Here is a 21,400-nt window from a genome sequence, read left to right on the forward strand (position 1 = left end):
TATTAATAGATCGATCAGTTTTGGAATAAGCGTCTGCTTCTGACTGTTTGCTCGAGCTGCAAAATGCCAGCTTTGACACCATCCACGATGAAAACCTGGCTGCCTTTCTCCGGACCATAGACGTCGTTGGCTGAGCTGCGGACAATCTCCTCGAGCCCGGCCATACCTGCACAACCCATGACCACACACCGCACATCTCCGCTACTCAACAGCTTCTTGGTAGCTTGTTCCAGCTTGACCCTGACTTCAGCCGGACTGACGTGGTGAAAGTCTCCGGCTGTCAAGCCGGTCGACGCAACGCCCCCGAACTTGACATTATCTGCCTGATCAGATTGACCCAGGTAGCCCTTCACGCCTTGGCTGAGGTGCTTCTCCCAGAACTCGCCAGTCGTGACAACACCCCATTTGGATGCGAGAGAAGGGTCAGAGCTGTGAGGCAAGAGTGAAGTCGCAGTCAGGATGCTGGCCTCGAAGATACCGGTGACGGCCAGCGAGGAGTGGAACTGCTGAGAAAGCTGCTCAACCAAGGTGTGGACACTATAGCATGCGACGAGCACGCCGTCGAAGTCTTGGAGCCCGCCACTCTTGGCGAGATCGTTCATGACGACCTCAGTGCTCAGTTTGATGTCGGCATCATCGTTGATGCTTGCTGGACTGGCAGGTGGTGCTGTGTATGTGTGAATTTCTAGCGACTAACACAGAAAGAGGGAAGTCAGCCCTCGATCGATTGTGGTTGTGACTTGGCCGCCGTGTCCAGCCTGTTGGTTCATTTTGACTTACATCGTGCAAGGGCATTGCTTGTATGGCTTTCTCCATGCCCCTCGTCATATCCTCTGACGAGTTGGCGTTGATCACGAGGATCTTGATATTCCGACGAAGGAGACGAGTTGCCATGATTGCCTTATGACTGCGCAGAAAATGTGACTAGAAAGGTTGTTCCTTACGAGATGGTCGACACTTTGTGAGAATGAAGATCAACTAAACTGTGCTACTCACCCCTCAAGCGCGTGAATCATCATGGTCCCGCCGACCAGCGGCCTTCAACGAGTGGAGATTCTCCCGTCAAGGTGGGGCTGCCGGTCCGGTGACGCTGGGTTCCAGTGCACCGAATGAGCCGACCACGGCTCCTCCAGGTCCTTCAGCACCACTTCTTTCAGTGACAGTGCACTGGAGTCCACTGTCATGGACCGTGACGACCGCTGGCTGCGGGGTATCACGTGACACGAACCTACGTACTCAGCCACGACCTGGCTGACGATCCAGTGGCAGGACAGCTGAGAAGCAGTGGACTTGGCCCAACCCCACTATCGACGACACAGACGTAACAGCTTCCCGGACGCTCTCCCAACCACACCTCACCTCACCTCACCTCTCCCCCAAATCGAAAGAAGCTCCAATCTCGAAAGCCTGCAGCTTCTGCTATCACAATGGCAGCCGAGGCCCCCATCGGTAAGATGCAATGCCCCTGATACTGCAGCTACGGCTGCATAGCTATGCCTGTGACCGCTTTCCCCAGTAGTTGATGCTCTCTGTTCGGTTCGGGAGGTGGCTGACGCAAGATCCACAGTCCTCGACGGAGGAACAGGTTTCCTCAAGGTCGGCTACGCAGCGCAGAACTTCCCCGAATTTCAATACCCATCCATTGTCGGCCGACCGATCCTGAGAACCGAAGAAAAGGGCGAGGACAATGACTTGGTTATCAAGGATATCATGTGCGGTGACGAAGCCGCCGCCGCCCGGACGATGCTTCAGATCAGCTACCCCATGGAGAACGGTATCGTCAAGAAGTGGGATGACATGCAGCATCTCTGGGATTACACCTTTTTCGAAAAGATGAAGGTCGATCCGCGCGGCCGCAAGATCTTGTTGACCGAGCCCCCGATGAACCCGCTGCGGAACCGTGAGCAGATGTGCGAGGTCATGTTTGACCGCTACGGATTCGGCGGCGTCTATGTTGCCATCCAGGCCGTATTGGCCCTGTACGCCCAAGGTATGTTGACCACACTAGCTACAATCGACTTTGGATTAGAGAGAGAGAGAGAGAGAGAGAGCGCGAGAATGTGCAACGAGGCTGACCTTGTATGCTCCCTACAGGTCTCAGCTCCGGTGTCGTCGTCGACTCGGGAGACGGCGTGACCCACATCGTGCCCGTTTACGAGTCGGTCGTCCTGAACCACCTTACCCGCAGACTAGATGTCGCGGGCCGAGACGTCACGCGCAACCTCATTGCGCTCCTCCTGCGCCGCGGCTACGCGCTCAACCGAACGGCCGATTTCGAGACTGTCCGTCAGATCAAGGAGAAGCTCTGCTACGTCTCGTACGACTTGGAGCTGGACAAGCGCCTGAGCGAGGACACAACGGTGCTGGTGGAGAGCTACACGCTGCCCGACGGCCGTGTCATTAGAGTGGGCAGCGAGCGATTCGAGGCGCCAGAGTGCATGTTCCAGCCTCACCTGGTGGACTGCGAACAGCCCGGTATTGCCGAATTCCTGTTCAACACGATCCAGGCGGCCGATGTGGACGTGAGATCATCGCTGTACAAGGCCATTGTGCTGTCAGGCGGCAGCAGCATGTACCCTGGTCTCCCGTCACGTCTGGAGAAGGAGTTGAAGCAGCTGTGGCTGACGCGGGTGCTTGGCGGTAACCCGGAGAGATTAAACAAGTTCAAGGTCCGGATAGAAGACCCACCTCGCCGGAGACACATGGTCTTCCTCGGTGGTGCGGTGCTGGCCAACATTATGGCAGACAAGGAGGGTATGTGGGTGACCAAGGAGGAGTGGGATGAACAGGGACCGCGCGTGCTTGAGAAGCTCGGCCCGCGATAGATGAATGGTCTGCCAAGGTGATGGATGTGATGGCCGCGTTGGTAGTAGACGTAGCATGCATGTGGCAGGTTTTAGAGCCTCGTTTTGTTTTCTAACGAAAAAAGTTGATGAACTCTATTATGACACTGGCGTACAGAAAGTCTTTTCTGGTCAAAGGAGAGCTATCTTTGAGTGTTTTGGACAAGGTGTTAAATCTCTTTCTATGCTTAAGCTTCCATCGATGAACCGCGAGGCCAACACCGTGTAAGATAACACAACCTCAACACTGTGCAACCAGGCAGCGGCTTCCCGCTACCAGAGAGAGCGATGCGCCTACCTCTACGGAGTACGCCCAAGTCGATGGGAAGCCACGCCGCCTCGTCTGTTGCTTGCCGGTGAAACGTCACTTCAACTCACTCTTTGCTCTCTTCTGGAACTTCAACCTCTCACTCGCTTGCACTCTATCAATCATCCTTCGTCCGCCAGCTCGCATATTCTTGGGTCCCTTCTCCGTGATCTTTCTCCAGTTCTACCTCTTCCTCAACCTTGCGGCACTTTCGGCCCAGGGGGGGTTTTCTCCGCACTTCAAATCGTCATCGCTTGTGATCGCACACAGTAAACACCACAGAATCCAGAGACTTTGCGACTCGTGCCCGACGCGCGACGCCGATCATCGCATCGCGTACCTACTCTCACTTGCCTGGCCACCAGGGCGGGCGCGCATCGCCATTCAACGCGGACTGATAGCCTGTCATTGACCCTGTCGCGAATATCGCATTGGTCTTTTTTACTTCGGCAACTCGCGAAAGGATCCGCGAAGCATCTAAGAAGATCCCAGCCAGCCCACTTGCTCAGCTCAGCGGCGAAAAAGTCCGCCGTGTGGGCGCATCTCTACGCAAGCCCGATCTCCGAATCTGAGAGGGGGAACAGGACCTCCAAACCAAAAGAGTCGTTGACCCCCGCGCGCGCACACAGGTTCGCGCCTTCATCGGCCACCCCCAGACAACGTCGTTCTGGATAAGCTCACCCACGACTCGATTTGGGGTTTGACATATTCCTTTTTGTCGTGTTCAGCGCGGGGCCGTTAGTTTCGGGGCACTACACCCGTCTCCTGCGGCACAGGACCGTCGCTACTCTGAGATAACCATAGCACACACCCACCCACCACATTTACGCGCAGACGCATACGCGAGCACACCTTTGACACCTTTGCGGAATCGGGATCTTGCGCCATTCATCCACTCTTGCGCCGCGCACGAGTCTCTCTCTGGCTGGTCTGGCGCGGACGCCTGTCCCTGAGCTGGAGCTGGTTTTTTGGACGGACTGTGGACTCGACGTCTTTTTGCTGCTCGATCACTAACCTGACCCTGCTCGCGCCGCCGCCGACACAACCTTGACTTATTTGGAGACCCAAAGCCGGAGCTACGGTGTCCCTTTCCTAGCTCAGATTCAGACTTTCGCCGGAACGATATCCACTGACAAGTGTGCGTGCCCCATTTTCGCCACGTTTCGGCGGAGATTTCCTTGGGACACACGAAAGCAAAGTCCTGGTTCCTGGGATAGGGCAGTTGTGGTTCAGTCTCTCAGGCGGGGGCAGAGACTATTGTGACTGTGAGGTAACTTGGATGAGAGAGGCGAGCCTCACTTTACGGTTGTCGAATTGAGAGTTCCGACTTGAGCCAAGCAAGCACGACCGCAAGGCACTCTTTGAAGCGAAAAAAGGACTCCACGAGTTAACTGTGGTTACTTTGAGGGGAGGATACCTAATCGGATACTTTGGAACCTCGAATTTGCGACTCCAATACGGATATTAAAGTCAGCAGCGAACCACCACCCCGACGGATGATGAGTCTGACAAACCCGCCATCCGTTGCATCGGGTCCTGGCTCGGTGCGGACAGGCACGCTCAAGAGAAGCGTCCAGGCAGCGTTTGAAGGTGAGTCTTGATGTTTGCTTGTCGGTTACGTTCATCATACACTTCTGCAAACGCTCTCGTCCGTAACTGCCGTTCACTTTTTGCCCCCTTGGCTTCCCAATTTTTGCCCTTTTTTGCGGCTTGCCTGACTCGAGTTGAATGTCAATGTGTCGTTCCGGAAGGCAACCCGAGAGTCAAGCGACAAACATCAGGTGCAGCAAGTGAGCGAGCATAGCAGCGGCAAAAGACAAAAATTTGGATGAGGAGTGAAGCTAAAGGCAGCAAGCACACTTGACACTCCAGACTCAAAGTGAGAGAAGAGAGACAGAGAGTTCGCACACACGCAGAGCACGCAGAGAGTACCTATTGTACATTTCTTGTTCATCCCGCTGCTTCGCTTCCACCATCCATCCGTTGCGGCTGTCGCCGCGGCCGCCGCCGTCGCCTGCTCGTACCCTATTTGCAAACCCCGTTTCTTTTAATGTATAATCTTATCCACATTTTCTCCTCTTGTCGATCGTCGACCACCACCCCGGGTGTTCCATCCGTCTTGTGTATCGAATCGTATCTGGTCGAATGCACCCCTCCCACTCGCAATCCTGCACGTCTCTTCCTGCACTGCACACACACTCTCTCACTCACTCCTCCACTCACTCTCACTCTCATTCACCACACGCCATACGCCATACACCACACATTCACTTCCACATCCGCGGTCCTAGGCATTGCGCAGTAGTTAGTTTCACGCTCACTCCTCCGCAAGACCCTTTGGATCTTTGAGGAAACGAAGCTCTCGGGAATCGGGGCCATCATTCAGCGGCAGCTCGCCTGTTATTGCTCTTCCACATTTTCGCCTTCGCCCCATTTTCCGAGAATTTTCATACACACCCATTCAGAGACATATCCCAGCACATATCCTCACTGCGTCTCCAAATCCAATCCAATCCAATCCTAATCCTCCTCGACCTCCACCCATCCTATCCCATCCTACCGGGTATCCCGCCGTGAGAAATACAACCTATACATAACTTTCGGGGGTCCTGCATCTGCCGTCTCCTCATTTTTCCCTTTCCCCACCGCCACCTTGCATCTCACACGATCATTGAGCACTCAGCCGAGAGGAAAAGGGTTCCGGCGCAACTTCGCGAGCTGTGCCGTGCGTGCTGTGTGTGTGTGTGTGTGTCCAGTGTGTGTTTCGACGGGTGGCAGGCTGCATTCTTCCGCCGGCGCCGCTTCTCTGCCTATTTGCTCTTTAAAGCTTAGAGCCACCCCGCGAACTCCAGCCCACACTGCCTACTGCCTGCCGCAGTCAGCCCCAGACCCAGACCCCGAAGCCTGAACCTGCTGCTCTTGGATCGGCGGTGAGCTTTGCCTGCTTTTGGAGGTGTTCTTCCTGGCGATTGTCACCACGTGTGTTGCTGCTTCCCGAAAGCCTCACCTGATATTCCATCCCTCCTGGTGTATTCGGGATCAAGAGACATGTGTTGTCTGTAGAGCGAGTGCATATTGTGTTTACTCCCTAAATCCTCTCGTCGCTCGCATCGCCTGTCTCATTTCCTTTTTTTCACAAAAAGGACCTCTCTCACAATCACATATTTTTTCTCAAACATGTGGAGGGGAATAGGCTACGGCGGCCTGCACAGTCATAGCTCTTGTATATGGCATCCTCTCCCAATTTCATCTCTGCTTCTGCTTCTCACTCACTTTCAAACCCGCTGACACATTTTTCACAGACCCAGCAGACCGCGGCCTCGGCCACATCAATTATCAGCCCAAGGTCCGGGTTATCGAGCGATATAAGGTCGTCGGATTCATTAGCTCCGGAACCTATGGCCGCGTCTACAAAGCCCTTGGCCGCCAGGGCCAAACCGGCGAGTTTGCCATCAAGAAGTTCAAGCCCGACAAGGAGGGTGAACAGATTTCGTATACGGGCATCTCTCAGTCTGCCATCCGCGAGATGTCTTTGTGCAGTGAGCTGAAGCATGCCAATGTCATCAAGCTCATCGAAATCATCCTGGAAGACAAGTGCATCTTTATGGTCTTTGAGTATGCCGAGCACGATCTGTTGCAAATCATTCACCACCACACGCAAAACCCTCGCCATCCCATCCCGCCACAGACGGTCAAGAGCATCATGTTCCAGCTCCTCAACGGTTGCCAGTACCTACACGCCAACTGGGTCCTGCACCGCGATCTCAAGCCTGCCAACATCATGGTCACCTCAGCTGGGGAAGTCAAGATTGGCGATCTAGGTCTGGCCCGCCGCTTCGACAAGCCCCTGCACTCCCTCTTCAGCGGCGATAAAGTTGTCGTGACGATCTGGTACCGCGCGCCGGAGCTCATACTCGGGAGTCGTCACTACACCCCCGCCATCGACATGTGGGCCATCGGCTGCATCTTTGCGGAGCTGCTCTCGCTGCGGCCCATCTTCAAGGGCGAGGAGGCCAAGATGGACAGCAAGAAGACGGTGCCCTTTCAGCGGAACCAGATGCAGAAGATTGTCGACATCATGGGCCTGCCGTCCAAGGAGCGCTGGCCGCTGCTGTCCGCCATGCCAGAGTATCCGCAGCTCGCTACGCTGCAGCCGCCCATGACGCCGCATCACCACGGTCACCACGGTCACCACCGCGGACACGGGTACGGTCACCACCCTCCCGCGCCGAGCGGCTCGAATTTGGAAAAGTGGTATTACAGCACTATATCGCAGGGAGCCTCGAGCAGCGCGACGTCGGCGCCGCAAGGTGGAAATGGGGGCGGCGCGCCGCTGGCGAGCTTGGGGGCTGAGGGGTATAAGTTACTCGCGAGCCTGTTGGAGTACGACCCCGTGGAGAGGTTGACTGCGGCCAAGGCGCTGCAGCATCCGTTCTTTTCGACGGGTGATCGGTTGAATGCGCACTGTTTTGAGGGGTTGAAGAATGAGTACCCGCATCGGAGGGTCAGTCAGGATGATAACGATATCCGGACGAGTAGTCTGCCTGGCACCAAGAGGAGTGGGTTGCCTGATGATTCGCTCGCTAGGCCTACGAAGAAGTTGAGGGAGATTTGAAGGTGGCTTGTTGTGTGTTTTGGTCTTGGTGTATGTGGTATGGATCAAAGCATTGGCATGGTACGGCGTTTCCACTGGTGTCATGTGAAAGATATAGACAGTGGTACAATGGCGTTTTTTTGAGGTTGGGCTTTTTGGGGGATGGGGTTTGCATGAATACCACCATTACACGATTGATAGAGAAATAATTCCAAAGTTTTGAACATGGAGAATGAGTGAATTTTTTCCCTATGTGCTTTGTGATGGCCCTCTGGGTGAGATTTGGTGTTTCTGGAACTGGGAGGCCTGTGGCTAACGGTTGAGAGATGCAATGGACAGATTTTATGGTGGGATAGGAGAATAGCGTCGATGGGCTATGCATGGTTAAGGGCGGAAGAGATTGAGTCTTATAGGATTGGTAGAGTGGTCACTGAAACGAGAATTCCGAATACTTTGTCTCTTCCCTACGATATCTACCATGACTCGCAGTAGTCATTCAGGTATTATTTGATAAATCCCGTCGTTCCGCTACTATTGAACTGTCAGATGAGGAGTACTTTCAAACCCCAGGATAAGTACAAGAAGTCTCTGTAATTCATGTAGCTTCAATCTCATTCATCCATCACGGCCAGCCATAGGGATGACGAATGGGTATATCTAGACATTTCTGTCTGAGTAGGGTGAACTTGACTCTTGGCAAGTCAAAGGCGGGAAAACCGTCTCACTACGGGTTCACAGGTGGACTACGATCATGGGAAGCCTAGTGGGTGTAGACGCTGTTGGTCTGGGAATAATGACCTTTGCGCTTGAGTTCCGAGAAATTGGATGGGAGAGTGATTTAAGGATTCGAGAATTGTTGCTTGTTGACAGCTGGGAATATATAGATGGGAGTGTAAATGGGGATTACTATTGGCGAGAAAGATCTCGAATAGGATACAACGCCACCAAGAAACCTCTATTATCGATTAAGGTATTTTGTAATGGTAGTCAAAGGTAAACCTGTGTATAGCAGCATACCGGGCATGGAGCTGTCGTGTTTTCGTGGCCCCAGTCGTGGTGTTCGTGGTGATAGTTCGGTCAGAAAGTTTCTCCACTTCCACTGCACGAGCATCGGTTAAGAGGACGTGGGCCAGGCTACCAGGCAACTGGATATCTCCGATGAAGGACCTTGGCCGCCAAAGAGCTGCTGCTGGGAGAAGGGATGGGCTTCATGGCAAATTAGACGGGGAAAGATAGCCACCCCGCAAGTGGCAATATCGTGCACTAAGAAAAAGTGTCTGAATAGAGCATACCGACGTTGAATGGGGGTCGTGATAAATGCTACGCACCTCCAGGTTGATCAACCCGAACGTTGATGAAGTATTGCTACTGGCGGAGGGCGATGGAAGTCGCGGTGACACTCAGACGAACAAAGACACTCACCCAGCAAGTGGTAACGTCATGGACTGAAAGTAGGGGGGACAATCGGGATACGTGTTTTTGATGCATTTCATATTTGAGAGAATCATGAACCCATTCCCCCGTATCACGCCGCGTAGACTCTAGTTGTTTTTGCGTGGCCGACATAAACCCAGCCGGACCGACGCATGGGGATGATGCAAAAGCCGCATTTGTTTCATCGAATAAGATGCACACAGCCAGAGTTGGAACAAACTCCCCATTTCGGAAAAAATGAAAGGACATCCCCCCCAAGCGGAAGAAGAAACAACCACATTGGCCCAAGACGACATTTTGAATTGTTCTTTTTTGATTGTTCCACCAACGCCGCCCCACGGTCTCTTGCGGATGATCCGGGGAATTCCCCTCGTTTTGTTGGCCTGACCCCAGGCAACAAGGGCGAACCGCTTATTCCTTCTTCTTCTTGGCACCCTTGACCTTCGCCGTTCCGCGCAGGGTCTTCTGGCGGTTCTTGCGCTGCTTGCCTGTAGAGCGCGAGTAGTGTTAGTTATCAATGCTTGATGTGGGAGGTTGTTATCAGATTCGCCACCGCGACCTGTATCACGACAAAGGTTCGGGCCAGACGAAAAGAGTCTTGTCCCGATACCCAGCGATACGATGATGCTGCGGTGGCAAAGTGCTGACTGGAGCTTCGACGTACGCTGCTGTCTGCTGGCCTTCTCGATCTTGCTGGCGAAGCCAACGCGGACCAGTCTGTAGTGGGGCTCGAACTTCTTCATGGCCTCGGGGGAGTCGTAGACGAGGGCGAAACCAGTGGTCTTGCCGCCACCGAACTGGGTGCGGAGACCGAAGACGTTGATCTGGTCCTTGGTGGCCTTGTACAAGGAGCCGAGCTTCTCGCGAAGCTCATCCTTGGAGATGTTGGCGCGGCCGGGGTGGAGGATATCACTTTGAGAAAACCGTCAGCATGCAGTTCCTCTGTCTCTCGAAATTCCCATTGACAATGTCCCATCGATACCATCCATCGCGCGCGCGTCCGTCCGTTTCCCAATCCGAGTCTCGATCCAGTCGTTGTCGATATATCGCAGTGTCGATTGTTGGTGTTCCTCCTCTCCTCCTCCCGTTCGATATATCCTTTCGTACGCGCGCGATTCTCTCTCGGGGAAAAATGATGATAAATCTGGAGGGGCAAACTCACACGACCATCTGCTTACGGCCAAGCAGGGGGTTACGGATGAACTTGCGAGTTCGCAGGGTGACGGGGGTGTCGACGTCCGCCATCTTGTCGGTCGGGGGGCTGATCTGTCTGTCGAGATGGGTTGGCGCTGAGACAGAAGAGTCGAAAGGTGTGATATCGTCAAATTCGAGAGGTTTGTGACGGGGCTACAGACGTGAATTTTCCTGGGCGGGGATTGGTGTCGCTTAATGGGTGGGCAAGCCCTAGAAAGTGCCTCAGGATCCGCCGCACCTGCCTGGGTCGAAAAATGGAAAGTCACGTGGGGTCAGTGGATGCACGGGCCAGCATGATTTTTGGAATTGGTCATGTGATGTTTGGCTTCCCGGGCACTGTGTTTGCACCGTGGTCGACGTTCCTCTGAGTCAGCATACAACCCTTGCGCATTTTGTGCACTGCAAACCAGAGATCAAGAGCATTTCCAACTTCAAGCTCCGACTACCACCGTCTTTTCAATAACCCATGTCTCTGGGATTTTGCTGATGGAACCCGCAGGACCCTTTGTCCTCGGAAATTAGTTCCTCATGCAAAATCTCATATCTTGGCCAGACGATCATCTCTCTCCGTAAAAGACAAATCGGACCATCATCCAGAACTGAGGCTCTACACTACACCGAATCAGGCAACATACGATATTTATCAGAGTTTCACATCACCAACCCCAATCATGGCCGGAACCCAACGCATATCAGAGTCCGTGGACCGCTTCTGTTACCAGTATCTTCAACTGGAGCCAACACTTGAGTATCCTACCGCGGAGATCATTCGTGAAGCCTCCGCCCAAGATACCATTTACAAGAAACTCTTCTCGGATGAAGCACCACGTTATAGCCCTCCTGCAAGATATCGTCTCCGGGTTCTAAAGGAACTGGTCGCCAGGATAGAGTCCAGCATCGAAGACTGGGACCAACATGTAAGTCTTGACTCCCTGTAAACGGCGCCGTGGCATGACGTTCTGCTGCCAGCTACCGGCATATTCTAACTATGACCAGGAAGTTTCCGAGGATCTCATGACGGTCTTGTCCGAATCTCTCGCGACTCCAGTCCCATCTGAGGTGTCCTCTGCCCAGCAGAAATCCTACGTCACGTATCACCTGAGTGGTCTTGAGCAGAGCCCCCGGTCACAGCACTCGCCTTCCCCTGACATCACACTGCTTGAGGCCCGCTCGCTGATCTCTGCCTCTGGCACCACGGGTCTCCGAACTTGGGAAGCCGCGCTGCATCTAGGGCAGTTCCTGTGTGAAGACCCAAATCTCGTCAAGGGAAAGCGAGTTCTCGAACTCGGTGCAGGTACTGGATACCTGGCGATCCTCTGCGTCAAACATCTCGGCGCCACGCACGTTGTCGCTTCCGATGGATCTGATGATGTGATCAATAACCTACCAGAGAGCTTCTTCCTCAACGAACTGCAAGAAAGTACGCTTATCAGACCAATGGAATTGCGATGGGGACATGCTCTCGTGGGGACAGAGGACCAGAAGTGGAACAACGGCGAGAGCGTTGACGTTGTGATCGGAGCAGATATCACCTATGACCAGAGCATCATCCCGGCCCTCATCGCAACCGTCGAGGAACTATTTGCCCTATTTCCTGCCGTGCAGGTTTTGATATCCGCGACGCAGCGGAACGAGGTCACGTTCGAGGCCTTTTGTAGCCTTTGCCGTCAGCGTGAGATGGGCTTGAGCTACATCGAGTTTCCTATACCACCGAGGGAACAGCAAAAAGGACCGTTCTATAACGACAGCGTACCTATTCGGATTTGCCGACTCTCAGCACCGCCAACCACCAGGGCGCTGTGGTGAGGCGGCATGTCAGGCGAGGCGTGATACCTTGACCATGAACACAGCGCATTTCTATCAGCTTTGGCCATTGATCATGATCAAATAATCACACATCAAACGGAGACCCGTTTATTTTTACACGGACTTTGTCGCACACGAAAAGGCACGCGCGCAGTCTGGTATAACATAAAGTTCAGAGCGCCATGTCGGTTTTCTCTTTTTGGGGCGAGTTTGCCTTCGCACCCCACCATTGAATACGTTGCTTAGTGAGCAGCATCATAACAAGCAGGCCGTAGTGTAAGGTGCAGTAAATACCCGTAAACAATCAGGAGAGTTCACGGGCAAAAGTAGCTCGCTGTGATACTTCGGGGTTGCATTCCACCACGCAGCCTGTAGGGAGGGCCAACAAGGGTCTGCGATGACTTGCGTGGCTACTACGCAGGTCACAAACAAAATCAGGGTCCAAGCCGAGCTCCGGAGCAGGCGATTCGTCGTCTCACTAACAGCAAGCCCCCCGAAAACCTAGGATGTGCAGATACCTACTGCGAAGATGGAAGTGGTGAGTTGACCTTGGATCAGGCGCCGAATACCTAGCGAATAACACTCGTCCTTGGGACAAACGATGAAGAGTCGGAACTGTACTCAGGCCACGGCTAAGATCGAAGTCACAACTATGAAGATGCACCCCAAGTTTACAATCATCATGCCACCATGAACAAGATTCATTGGGAATTCTGGGGACCAGTCGATTATCATGTTATTGCCTGTCAACCTCATGCACACCCCAGTGCCAGCTTCCCCGCATTCTGGGTCCAAGAACGAATGGTCTGATGCTTCGGCAGTCTCAGGACGCGGAGAGAGTTGGAAGGCACCGGATGCGTTCTGAGATGAGGGGTCACCTTGTTCGATGGCCACCCTCGGTCTGCACCCCAGAAACTCAATTCGACGCGGAAAGCTTTGTTGAGTACATAGAAATGGACTTTACGTAAGGCTCAGGCGCTTCGCTGGCAACCGGGAACGGACATGACGCTCCGGCTGGTTCGTGAACAACGAAACGACCTTTTGATGGACCAGCTGGACGTCATCTTGTCGATTTCCAGATATGTGGCTGAAAGTACGATCAGAAAAATGAAGGATGGCAAACACCACGCAAGCAAGCTCAGTCACAGTGACGTTAGGGGTTGGTCGTGTGGCTCGCACGAAGGAGCTGACCCCTGCACATCGGCCAAAATGCCAAAAGCCTTGGGGCGCTTCATAATTGGGCGGACTGGCATGTTCCAGAGCACAAGCGTATTGCCAATACACCGAGACTCTGGTCTGGCCCTTGATGATTCCTCACTTGCAAGGTATTCAGAGAACGGGGAGTGAGCATGGCCTCCTGGAGGTCAATACAGAGAAGCGGGAACGAAGAAATGCGGAGACGAGCAGGGCACCGTGAAGCGGTTGAAACGAGGCTATGAAGTCATCGCATCCGCCGAGGATGAGCATCAAAATGTCTCGGCTCGAAAGGGCCGGCGCTGGCCCTACGAGAAAAGATCGGTCAGTTGATTGTGTGCTAGTACTCAGGAGGGTGTGGTCCGCGACTTGTCAAAACATGCTTGGATCGACCGCCAGCCGCTATTCCTTCTGTTGGGACCCGAAAGCCGCCTTCTCTGCAAGGTACGAACCCCGTGCCTCCAGGCTCTTGGTCTTGTGGTTGCGGTTAGGTTGCGTACGCTGTCCGTCGATCGCAGAGCCTGGACTGTCAGAGCTACCTGGCGCCAACCGATCATTTGACGATGAAGCAAACCCCAAGACTTGGTCGAGCTACGTATACAGGCGCCAGTAAACCGAACTGAGAAGGTGAAGTTCTCTCCGGACGTATGTCCGGTTGCATACCCACTTTCGACCTTGGTGTTGAACCACCACAACCCCATGGTACCCATCCCATGCACCCACACACGAGGTTGATTTACCTCCGACCTGTCAGAAGTTCAGAACCGAAGTATCTTATCGCCCCCGAGCCGCGCGGTGTGTACACCTTTCAGACACTCACCGTTCAGCCGTTTTTCTTGGGGGCCGTCATATTTCCCGCCAGTCTCGACCCTGGGCTGTATTTGAGATCATAGACCAACCATATGGCTGAACGAAGGCGTTCCGCTCAAGGGATCTCCCGCGACACGAAGTGTGAGCTTTCATCTGAAATGAGAGCAAGAAACCGGATCCTACCCTTGCGCTTGCGGGAAGACCTAACACCTTCCAGCATTGGCCACACTCTGTCTGTTCGGAAACGTGTGCCGGCCGGGGAGCTTCCATTCAAAGCGAGTGCTAGCGGGCCATGGGCAATACCTAACCTGGGGCCACCAAAGAAACAACAGAAAAAGAAATTGCCCGACGAATACCTCATCGGGGTAAAACCAGGCTGGAAAACGTGGGATTGAAATTCGTACCTATGTGAGACCTCAAGCGGTGTTGAGCCACATGGGCTTTTCTAAGGCACGTACGTCACTTGTGCTCAGAATCATTTCGTTAGGGATGAGACCTATCCAGAGTTACCTACATAATGCCACCAGCCTCATCAGCGTCAAGCCCCCTCTCGACACAGAGTTCACATACAAGTCATCTATACCAGACCTCGACGAGACATTGTTGATTATCGCCAGTCTTCCCTGCATTGCTATGTATCACTGTGATATAACTTGGATCACCCCCGAACGACCCTCGGAAAACCAGCAAAAACTTGAACACGGACCACAATTCCTGCATCAACAGCGACAATCACGAGAACAAGAGGCCGTCTCCGCAGACACGAGAACGCATAGCCACCGGCCTGCGCAGCAGCATCAGCAACAGCATAAACAACGCAATCATCAGCTCAGCTTCGTGAACTTCCTAGTCTCCAAAAGCCGCGGGCAAGAGCTGAAAGAGGCCCGGTTACCGTTTGCCAGAGACTTTCTGGCATCACATCATCGGGACGGCAACAACATTGCTAGCGAACACACGAGCGGCCAGCTGAGGTCGATTTCGCTTCTCGCACCTAATCAGCAAAGTCTGTTATCGTCTCTCCCGACCGCATCGTCGGTATCACAATCTTCCCAAGTCGGCACTAGCAGCGCCACGCCGACACGACCCTGCGTATCATCATCACGTCGCCCCTTTGGGTAGGAAACTCGTACCAGGGCGCCAACAACCAGCAAAAAAGGACAACCCAAAGATAGCGCTATCGTCTCCGGCGGGCTGCGCTACGGAAAACAGAACAAGGCCCAGCCACAACGTGGACCAACTAGTCGCGGCGTTTCTCGCCCCTGAGCTGCATGAACCAGACGCACGCCGTGGCCGTTCTTATTCTTGTCGGAATAGCGCAACATTGAACAGGTTTATTGCACCACCGACAGCGAACCGGCCTCCACCCTCTCCCCTCCCAGCCTGGGACTGAGTGACTGGCCGACCGGTGGCAGCGTCTACGACTTTTGACGCAGCCAGCACGCAACTTGTCAGTCTCTTTTCGCTCCCAGCGGTGCCTCTTCGTATTACGCTGTTGTTCCCACTCTGTTCAGCATCACATCCGGGCTGGACCGGGTCTATTAATTGGACCAGGGGCTGTGGAGAGTATCTCCCTCCACACCCATTTCCCAGACATCCATACCCCCGTCCCATCCCGTCTTACGCTATCGGCCGCCATTATTAGGTAGTCGGGCTCCCCTCATTATCGGTATCAGTATCATCACGCACAAATCAGAGGCAGAGACAGACGCACACATCACCGAGACACACTCACACACAACCCAAAAGTTGTCTGTCCAGGGGTTACCTACACCTCCTCTTCCCCAAAAAGCATAACTACCAACTCCAACAAGAGGAGAGGGGAAAACAAAAAAAAAAAGTTTCCGGATCCCCTCTGTCACGGACGAGGAAAAACACCGCCAACCACTTGCAAGCTAGCAAAGTTTTTAGTTGGTTGGGCTTTGACTCTGCGGCGACAAACCTGAACCGGTCTACCCAAGGCATCGTGGGTTCTCAAAAAGGCTTCCAGACCACCTCTCGGTTGTCGGCCGGCACCATTCCACTCCCCTACGCACTTGGCAACCAAGCTCGCGCGCACATATTCTGTCTTATTTTTTTTTTTCCAATTATTCTTTTACTCCTGAATCTTGGTCTTGACTACCGAGTTCATTACCCACCCCCATTATTACCCTGTTTTTCTCTGCAACGCGGGTACTCCGTACGTTGTATATTAGCAGTGGGACTTGTATACACAACCTGAACCGGGACCTGAACATTGTCAACCACATCCCGGCTGGGGGTTAAACGCCCTGTGGCTTGCAGTTTTATTTGGCGCCATTGGACGTGCCATTTCCACGAGGGAGTCCAAGCTTTGATTGCTGTACCTGAGTCTTGCCATATCCTGGAATACCTTATTACACGGCCACACACAGAGAGACGAGATCGGAGACCGGCGACAACGCGATTCTTACTGAGAGTCTCCAGAGTTCTCCTCTTTACGCATCGCCCAAGACTCCGCTTATCACTTCCGGGTCATCCACAAGTGCCTATTAATAAAATACAACCAAGAAAGCCAAAAGGCCATCATCAGCTTCGACTACCGGGGAAGCTCCCTAGCTGGCTGCGTTATCCTGCATCTGTCTGCATCGAGTCTGCATCGGACGTGCACACCGCAAACTGCAAAAGGAGGAGAGAGGCACATAATAAACCACACCGTCCACTCACACGCCTATCGCAAGAGAAACAAAACAAGCACACCTTACCACACCTTACATACATATTACTTGATCTTCCTTTCCCCCCTTGCCCTCTACATTTCCCCAGAAGAGGCCCTCAATCTCTGACCAAACATCTGCCCGACAACGGCCACGCCCTCTTGTGCTGCTGCATCTACTCCTCTTTTTCACATTTATTACCGACAGCTGAGAGGGGCTTTTCGAGACCGTTTACCAGCGACCCCCGCAAGCTCCAACGCACGCCCGCCCGCCTTCTCCTCTTCTCGCACGCCAACGGGGGTTCGATTGAAAGGAGACAAAGGACGCCGGATCCACCATTGATCGACACCATCGACAGGGCAGTAGCTCCAGGAGTCGCAGAAGGCTCAAAGTACCTCATTTGGTATTAGTACTCGACACCTGCTCACTCACACTCGAACGATTTGGCCCAAAATCACGAGTCAACTACTCTTCCCGTCTCCCAGCCATAACGCCAACCTGAACCAACGCCTTTTTTCTGTTCCTCCTCGAAGGCGAAAAGAAGAATCATAAACAAACCAACAGTGCCAGCACTCTATATAAGTCTTATTGAGAACCGTTGCGGTGTTCACTCGACCACATCACATTGACGACATCGGATCGACTTATCCACCTCCGTCACTACGAGAGCATCACTCATCAAGGCACGCACAGACTCACACTCAAACAAGCACCTTTCGATATCACTTCCGAACATTGTCTTCGCCTGGGTTCTTTAAAAAGCCCATATACTCGTCTTATCCACACCCTCAAACACACATATTTCCGATGGGCTCGTCAATAGCCCAAAGACACATTACTTGCACACTATCATTACCATATCCACCAACATCAAAAATGGCCGCCGCAACCACTCTATCCTCGCAGGAGCAAACCTCCAACTTTGCCCTCCAGCAATATCTAGTTCTTCAATCTCAACATGAGGAGCTCCGCCAGCACCTGGACACGATCCGCCCCATGACGACCTCCAACACCTCGCTCTCCTCATCACCGTCCGTGTCCCCGACGCGCAGCACCTGCTCGCCCTTTGGCCAGTACCCCAACGGCGGCGGCGGTAAGAGGCACCACAGCCGAAGCCGTCGCTCGTCGCTATCGAGCCCCAAGACCCGCCGCAGCAGCTCACTCGCGCCCATCGCGGACGAGACCACCATCTGGGCGGTCGCCGAGGAAGAGCAGCGCCTCTTTGACGTCAACGAGGGCATGAAGCGGGCTCTGATGGAGCTCCTCAACTGCGAGCAGGTGCGGAGCGACAGCTCGTTTCGCATGTGGGTGCAGTGCCGTCTTATGGACACGGAAAAGGAACTTCGTTCTGAGAGACGACGCAAGAGCGCGCCATGAGCTTTCTAATCAGAGGCATCTCACGCTCTCATCTTTTTGCGGATCGACACAAAAAGCGCAGCATATTTTGAGCCTTTTTGGTCCTACCTCTTTTTCAACCTACCTAATTATGCACCGGATTCTTCTTTTTCATGAGGCGTTGGATTTGACAAGGAGATTAACCATCTCGTCGAATGGCGTTGAGAGGGGATTTGTGTGGGAATTTCAACATTTTGCCGAGGACAGGCATGACATGGATTATGGCACGACATGGGTCGTTTTGCCCATCACAAAGAGGGAAAAGCTGGGTTTGCATACAGGTGAAGATGCTCTTCTCATCTCGCCTGTCGGATATTTGGTGTTTTACTGGCGAAGGCTTGTTGGAATACACCACAGCCAATCTGCCTTTTTTCACTTCTGGTTTCCTTTTTCTTTCATCGGTGGTTGCAGGAATATCACACACAAACAGCCATCTGGTCCATAGAGTTTGTAATGACTGAAACGACACCAATTACCAATTTTTACCATACCTTTCACTCCATCCTTGACATTTGATATCATGTCTGAATCGGTCTGGTTAGACTCGTGATGAATGCATAGCTTAGTGGTGCTGAGGTGGTGTTGAAGTGGTCTGAGCATGACGGGACCCGGGAGATCACCATGATGCATGCGGAGTTGGAGGTGCATGTCTAGTATAACTCACCTACCTTTGGGAGCTCCATGATGTGGAAATGATCACCATTGCTCTGCTGCGGTGCCGAAATAAGAGAATGGACGAATCCAAAAACATCAGACTTTCCCAAAAAGCCTATTCGTACGCCCAATCGGCCAAGCTCCAAAAGCTCTCAAACTGCTGAAAACCGGGGCACGCAATCCGCACAAGATTCCAAACATTGTGACATTGTCCCTGCCATCCTCTAATTCGCCGATCTCCTTTACCGTGCAAATGAAATATAGTTTGGACGCACGCACTATGTGACGAGAGAGCTGCTGCCGTTGGCGTTGCCTCGCGGACTGGCCCGCACCGCACCTACATCACTTTGACTGCAAACATCTTTTTTCAAGCTGGAAAAAAGCCAACACGCACCTCACACACGAAGCTGCAACCCCCACCACCGAACGCCCGCCCGCCTGAGCCTAGCGGAAAGCTTCGCATTTGGGATACCTCTTGTTGTTCTTGGCGAAGAGAGACGATTCGAATTCACTGATCTTCCTGTGTTTGGTCAATCCGCTGCGCCCAGGGCAAAATCCACTTTGGAAAGCTCCGTTCAGACCAAACCTGCCTACGGCTAGACAGACGACGACGACAACGACGGCGACGCGATCGAGAGGAGGCTCCTACTGCCACCATGTCAGTGCTTCTGGAAACCAGCTCTGGCGATATCGTGATTGACCTGCTGGTCGATTACGCGCCAAAGCTTTGCGAAAAGTAAGTCGCGATTCACCGCCAGCGCTACAACGCTCTTGCTCAGCTAACCAAAGACCTCTAGCTTCCTGAAGCTTTGCAAAGTCAAATATTACAACTTTTCACCAGTCCACTCTGTTCAGAAGAACTTTTCCTTCCAGACCGGCGATCCTCTCGGACCCTTATCGAAACAGTCCGATGGAGGCACCTCTATTTGGGGCCTGCTGTCGGGCGACAGCTCCAAGAAGATGTTCCCGGCCTTCTTCCACCCGAAATTGAAGCATCTCGAGCGAGGCACCGTCAGCATGGCGACGGCGCCCCAGGATTCCGACCCGGATACGCGCGTGGCGGCTTCTCAGTTCATCATCACCTTGGGCGATGAGACGGACTACTTGGACGGCAAGGCCGCTGTCTTTGGCAAGGTCGTGGAGGGCCTCGACGTGTTGGAGAAGATCAACGAGGCCATCGTAGACGACAAGGGGCACCCCCTTATCGACATTCGAATCAAGCACACCATCGTTCTCGATGACCCGTACCCCGATCCCCCCGAGCTGCGAGAGCCCAGCGCCTCGCCTCCTCCGACCAAGTCACAACTCGATACTGTTCGGATCGCGGACGAGGCTGCGCTACACGAAGACGATGATCTAGATGAGGAGGCGATCGAGAAGCGGCGGAGGGACCGCGAGGCACGGGCCCAGGCTCTCACTCTGGAAATGATGGGTGACCTGCCGTTTGCCGAGGTCGCTCCCCCTGAAAACGTCCTATTCGTCTGCAAGCTCAACCCCGTCACGACGGACACCGATCTGGAGCTCATCTTTGGCCGATTCGGCAAGATTCTGAGTTGCGAGGTCATTCGTGATGCCAAGACAGGCGACAGTCTCCAGTATGCCTTTATCGAATATGCTGACAAGGCGTCCTGCGAGGCTGCCTATGCCAAGATGCAGGATGTCCTGATTGACGATCGGCGTATCCACGTGGACTTCTCGCAGAGTGTGAGCAAGCTGCAACAGGTCTGGAGAGACGATACAAACCAGAAGCGCAGAAAACACGCGTCCAGGGGTGGATTCGGAGGTGTTGACGAGCTCGAAAAGAGGCGGCAATACCGTGACGAATACGAGCGAAATGGAGACGATTACGATCTGGTGTACGGGGACGAGGAGATGAAGGGTCGCCACCAGCGCGCCAAAGACCGTCGTCCCGAGTCAGATAAGCAGCAGCAGCCTGAGCAAGACAGAGATCAACGGGAAAGAGATCGACCCAGATCGGAACAGGTGCGGAGACGCAGTCGAAGCCCTGGACGCTCAAGGGCCATGGATAGGGACAGAAGAGGAGATGGAGATCGATACCGATCCGATGATCGCGGTTCCGGCCGACGGCACGATCAATACGAACGGCGACGTGACGATAGGGATTCGGGTCGCAGAGACCGCAGAGACTGGGACAATCGGAATCGAGGTAGGGATCGAGACTCGGACAGACGAAGATAGTAACAGCAGCAGCAGCAGCAGCAGCAGCAGCAGCAACTGCAAGACGCGCATCTCATTTTCTTCTCGTCTCCGACAATGCTCTTTCAAAACTATACCCAGCCGCCGTTGACCAGACCGCACCTTGCAGCAGTCCGGTCAGCCACAGATGTAGACCCCAAGAAATACAAAAACAATTGACACCACTATCGCCACTGCCGCCCGCGTAAGGCTCGTGTTTCATGAACAACAACAATATCTCGTTGACCTGTCGAGATGCACCGCGGCAACCTGCCTGTAAGCCACCCCTTCGCATCTCGTC

General features: G+C 53.6%; 9 protein-coding genes across 9 annotated transcripts; 7 read left to right on the top strand and 2 right to left on the bottom strand.

Annotated features, from left to right (window-relative positions):
- Nucleotides 1-14: 14 nt before the first annotated feature.
- Nucleotides 15-894, bottom strand: CTAM01_11066 (hydantoin racemase; the record flags this gene model as incomplete). The annotated part of the gene is made up of 2 exons (XM_060527078.1): nucleotides 15-692; nucleotides 781-894. The coding sequence occupies 2 exons, from the start codon at nucleotides 892-894 to the stop codon at nucleotides 15-17; spliced, it is 792 nt and encodes a 263-aa protein (XP_060378248.1).
- Nucleotides 895-1,427: 533 nt separating this feature from the next.
- CTAM01_11067 (actin-like protein 2) lies at nucleotides 1,428-2,825 on the top strand (the record flags this gene model as incomplete). Its single annotated transcript, XM_060527079.1, has 3 exons — nucleotides 1,428-1,449; nucleotides 1,568-1,990; nucleotides 2,095-2,825. 3 exons carry the CDS (start codon nucleotides 1,428-1,430, stop codon nucleotides 2,823-2,825), a joined length of 1,176 nt encoding a protein of 391 aa, XP_060378249.1.
- A 1,821-nt stretch (nucleotides 2,826-4,646) lies between these two features.
- On the top strand, nucleotides 4,647-4,954 carry CTAM01_11068 (uncharacterized protein; the record flags this gene model as incomplete). Its single annotated transcript, XM_060527080.1, has 2 exons — nucleotides 4,647-4,740; nucleotides 4,788-4,954. 2 exons carry the CDS (start codon nucleotides 4,647-4,649, stop codon nucleotides 4,952-4,954), a joined length of 261 nt encoding a protein of 86 aa, XP_060378250.1.
- A 1,373-nt stretch (nucleotides 4,955-6,327) lies between these two features.
- On the top strand, nucleotides 6,328-7,765 carry CTAM01_11069 (serine/threonine-protein kinase SSN3; the record flags this gene model as incomplete). Its single annotated transcript, XM_060527081.1, has 2 exons — nucleotides 6,328-6,373; nucleotides 6,453-7,765. The coding sequence occupies 2 exons, from the start codon at nucleotides 6,328-6,330 to the stop codon at nucleotides 7,763-7,765; spliced, it is 1,359 nt and encodes a 452-aa protein (XP_060378251.1).
- A 1,824-nt stretch (nucleotides 7,766-9,589) lies between these two features.
- On the bottom strand, nucleotides 9,590-10,423 carry CTAM01_11070 (ribosomal protein S24e; the record flags this gene model as incomplete). The annotated part of the gene is made up of 3 exons (XM_060527082.1): nucleotides 9,590-9,666; nucleotides 9,843-10,090; nucleotides 10,341-10,423. 3 exons carry the CDS (start codon nucleotides 10,421-10,423, stop codon nucleotides 9,590-9,592), a joined length of 408 nt encoding a protein of 135 aa, XP_060378252.1.
- A 620-nt stretch (nucleotides 10,424-11,043) lies between these two features.
- Nucleotides 11,044-12,178, top strand: CTAM01_11071 (uncharacterized protein; the record flags this gene model as incomplete). The annotated part of the gene is made up of 2 exons (XM_060527083.1): nucleotides 11,044-11,289; nucleotides 11,369-12,178. 2 exons carry the CDS (start codon nucleotides 11,044-11,046, stop codon nucleotides 12,176-12,178), a joined length of 1,056 nt encoding a protein of 351 aa, XP_060378253.1.
- Nucleotides 12,179-14,815: 2,637 nt separating this feature from the next.
- On the top strand, nucleotides 14,816-15,301 carry CTAM01_11072 (uncharacterized protein; the record flags this gene model as incomplete). Its single annotated transcript, XM_060527084.1, has 1 exon — nucleotides 14,816-15,301. One exon carries the CDS (start codon nucleotides 14,816-14,818, stop codon nucleotides 15,299-15,301), a length of 486 nt encoding a protein of 161 aa, XP_060378254.1.
- A 2,429-nt stretch (nucleotides 15,302-17,730) lies between these two features.
- Nucleotides 17,731-18,231, top strand: CTAM01_11073 (uncharacterized protein; the record flags this gene model as incomplete). Its single annotated transcript, XM_060527085.1, has 1 exon — nucleotides 17,731-18,231. The coding sequence occupies one exon, from the start codon at nucleotides 17,731-17,733 to the stop codon at nucleotides 18,229-18,231; it is 501 nt and encodes a 166-aa protein (XP_060378255.1).
- Nucleotides 18,232-19,559: 1,328 nt separating this feature from the next.
- On the top strand, nucleotides 19,560-21,102 carry CTAM01_11074 (RNA recognition domain-containing protein; the record flags this gene model as incomplete). Its single annotated transcript, XM_060527086.1, has 2 exons — nucleotides 19,560-19,639; nucleotides 19,701-21,102. 2 exons carry the CDS (start codon nucleotides 19,560-19,562, stop codon nucleotides 21,100-21,102), a joined length of 1,482 nt encoding a protein of 493 aa, XP_060378256.1.
- Between the last annotated feature and the right edge of the window lie 298 nt (nucleotides 21,103-21,400).

This window comes from Colletotrichum tamarilloi (assembly GCF_030869305.1).
Source record: "Colletotrichum tamarilloi strain Tom-12 chromosome Unknown Scaffold_57.1, whole genome shotgun sequence".
Lineage (NCBI taxonomy): Eukaryota > Fungi > Ascomycota > Sordariomycetes > Glomerellales > Glomerellaceae > Colletotrichum > Colletotrichum tamarilloi.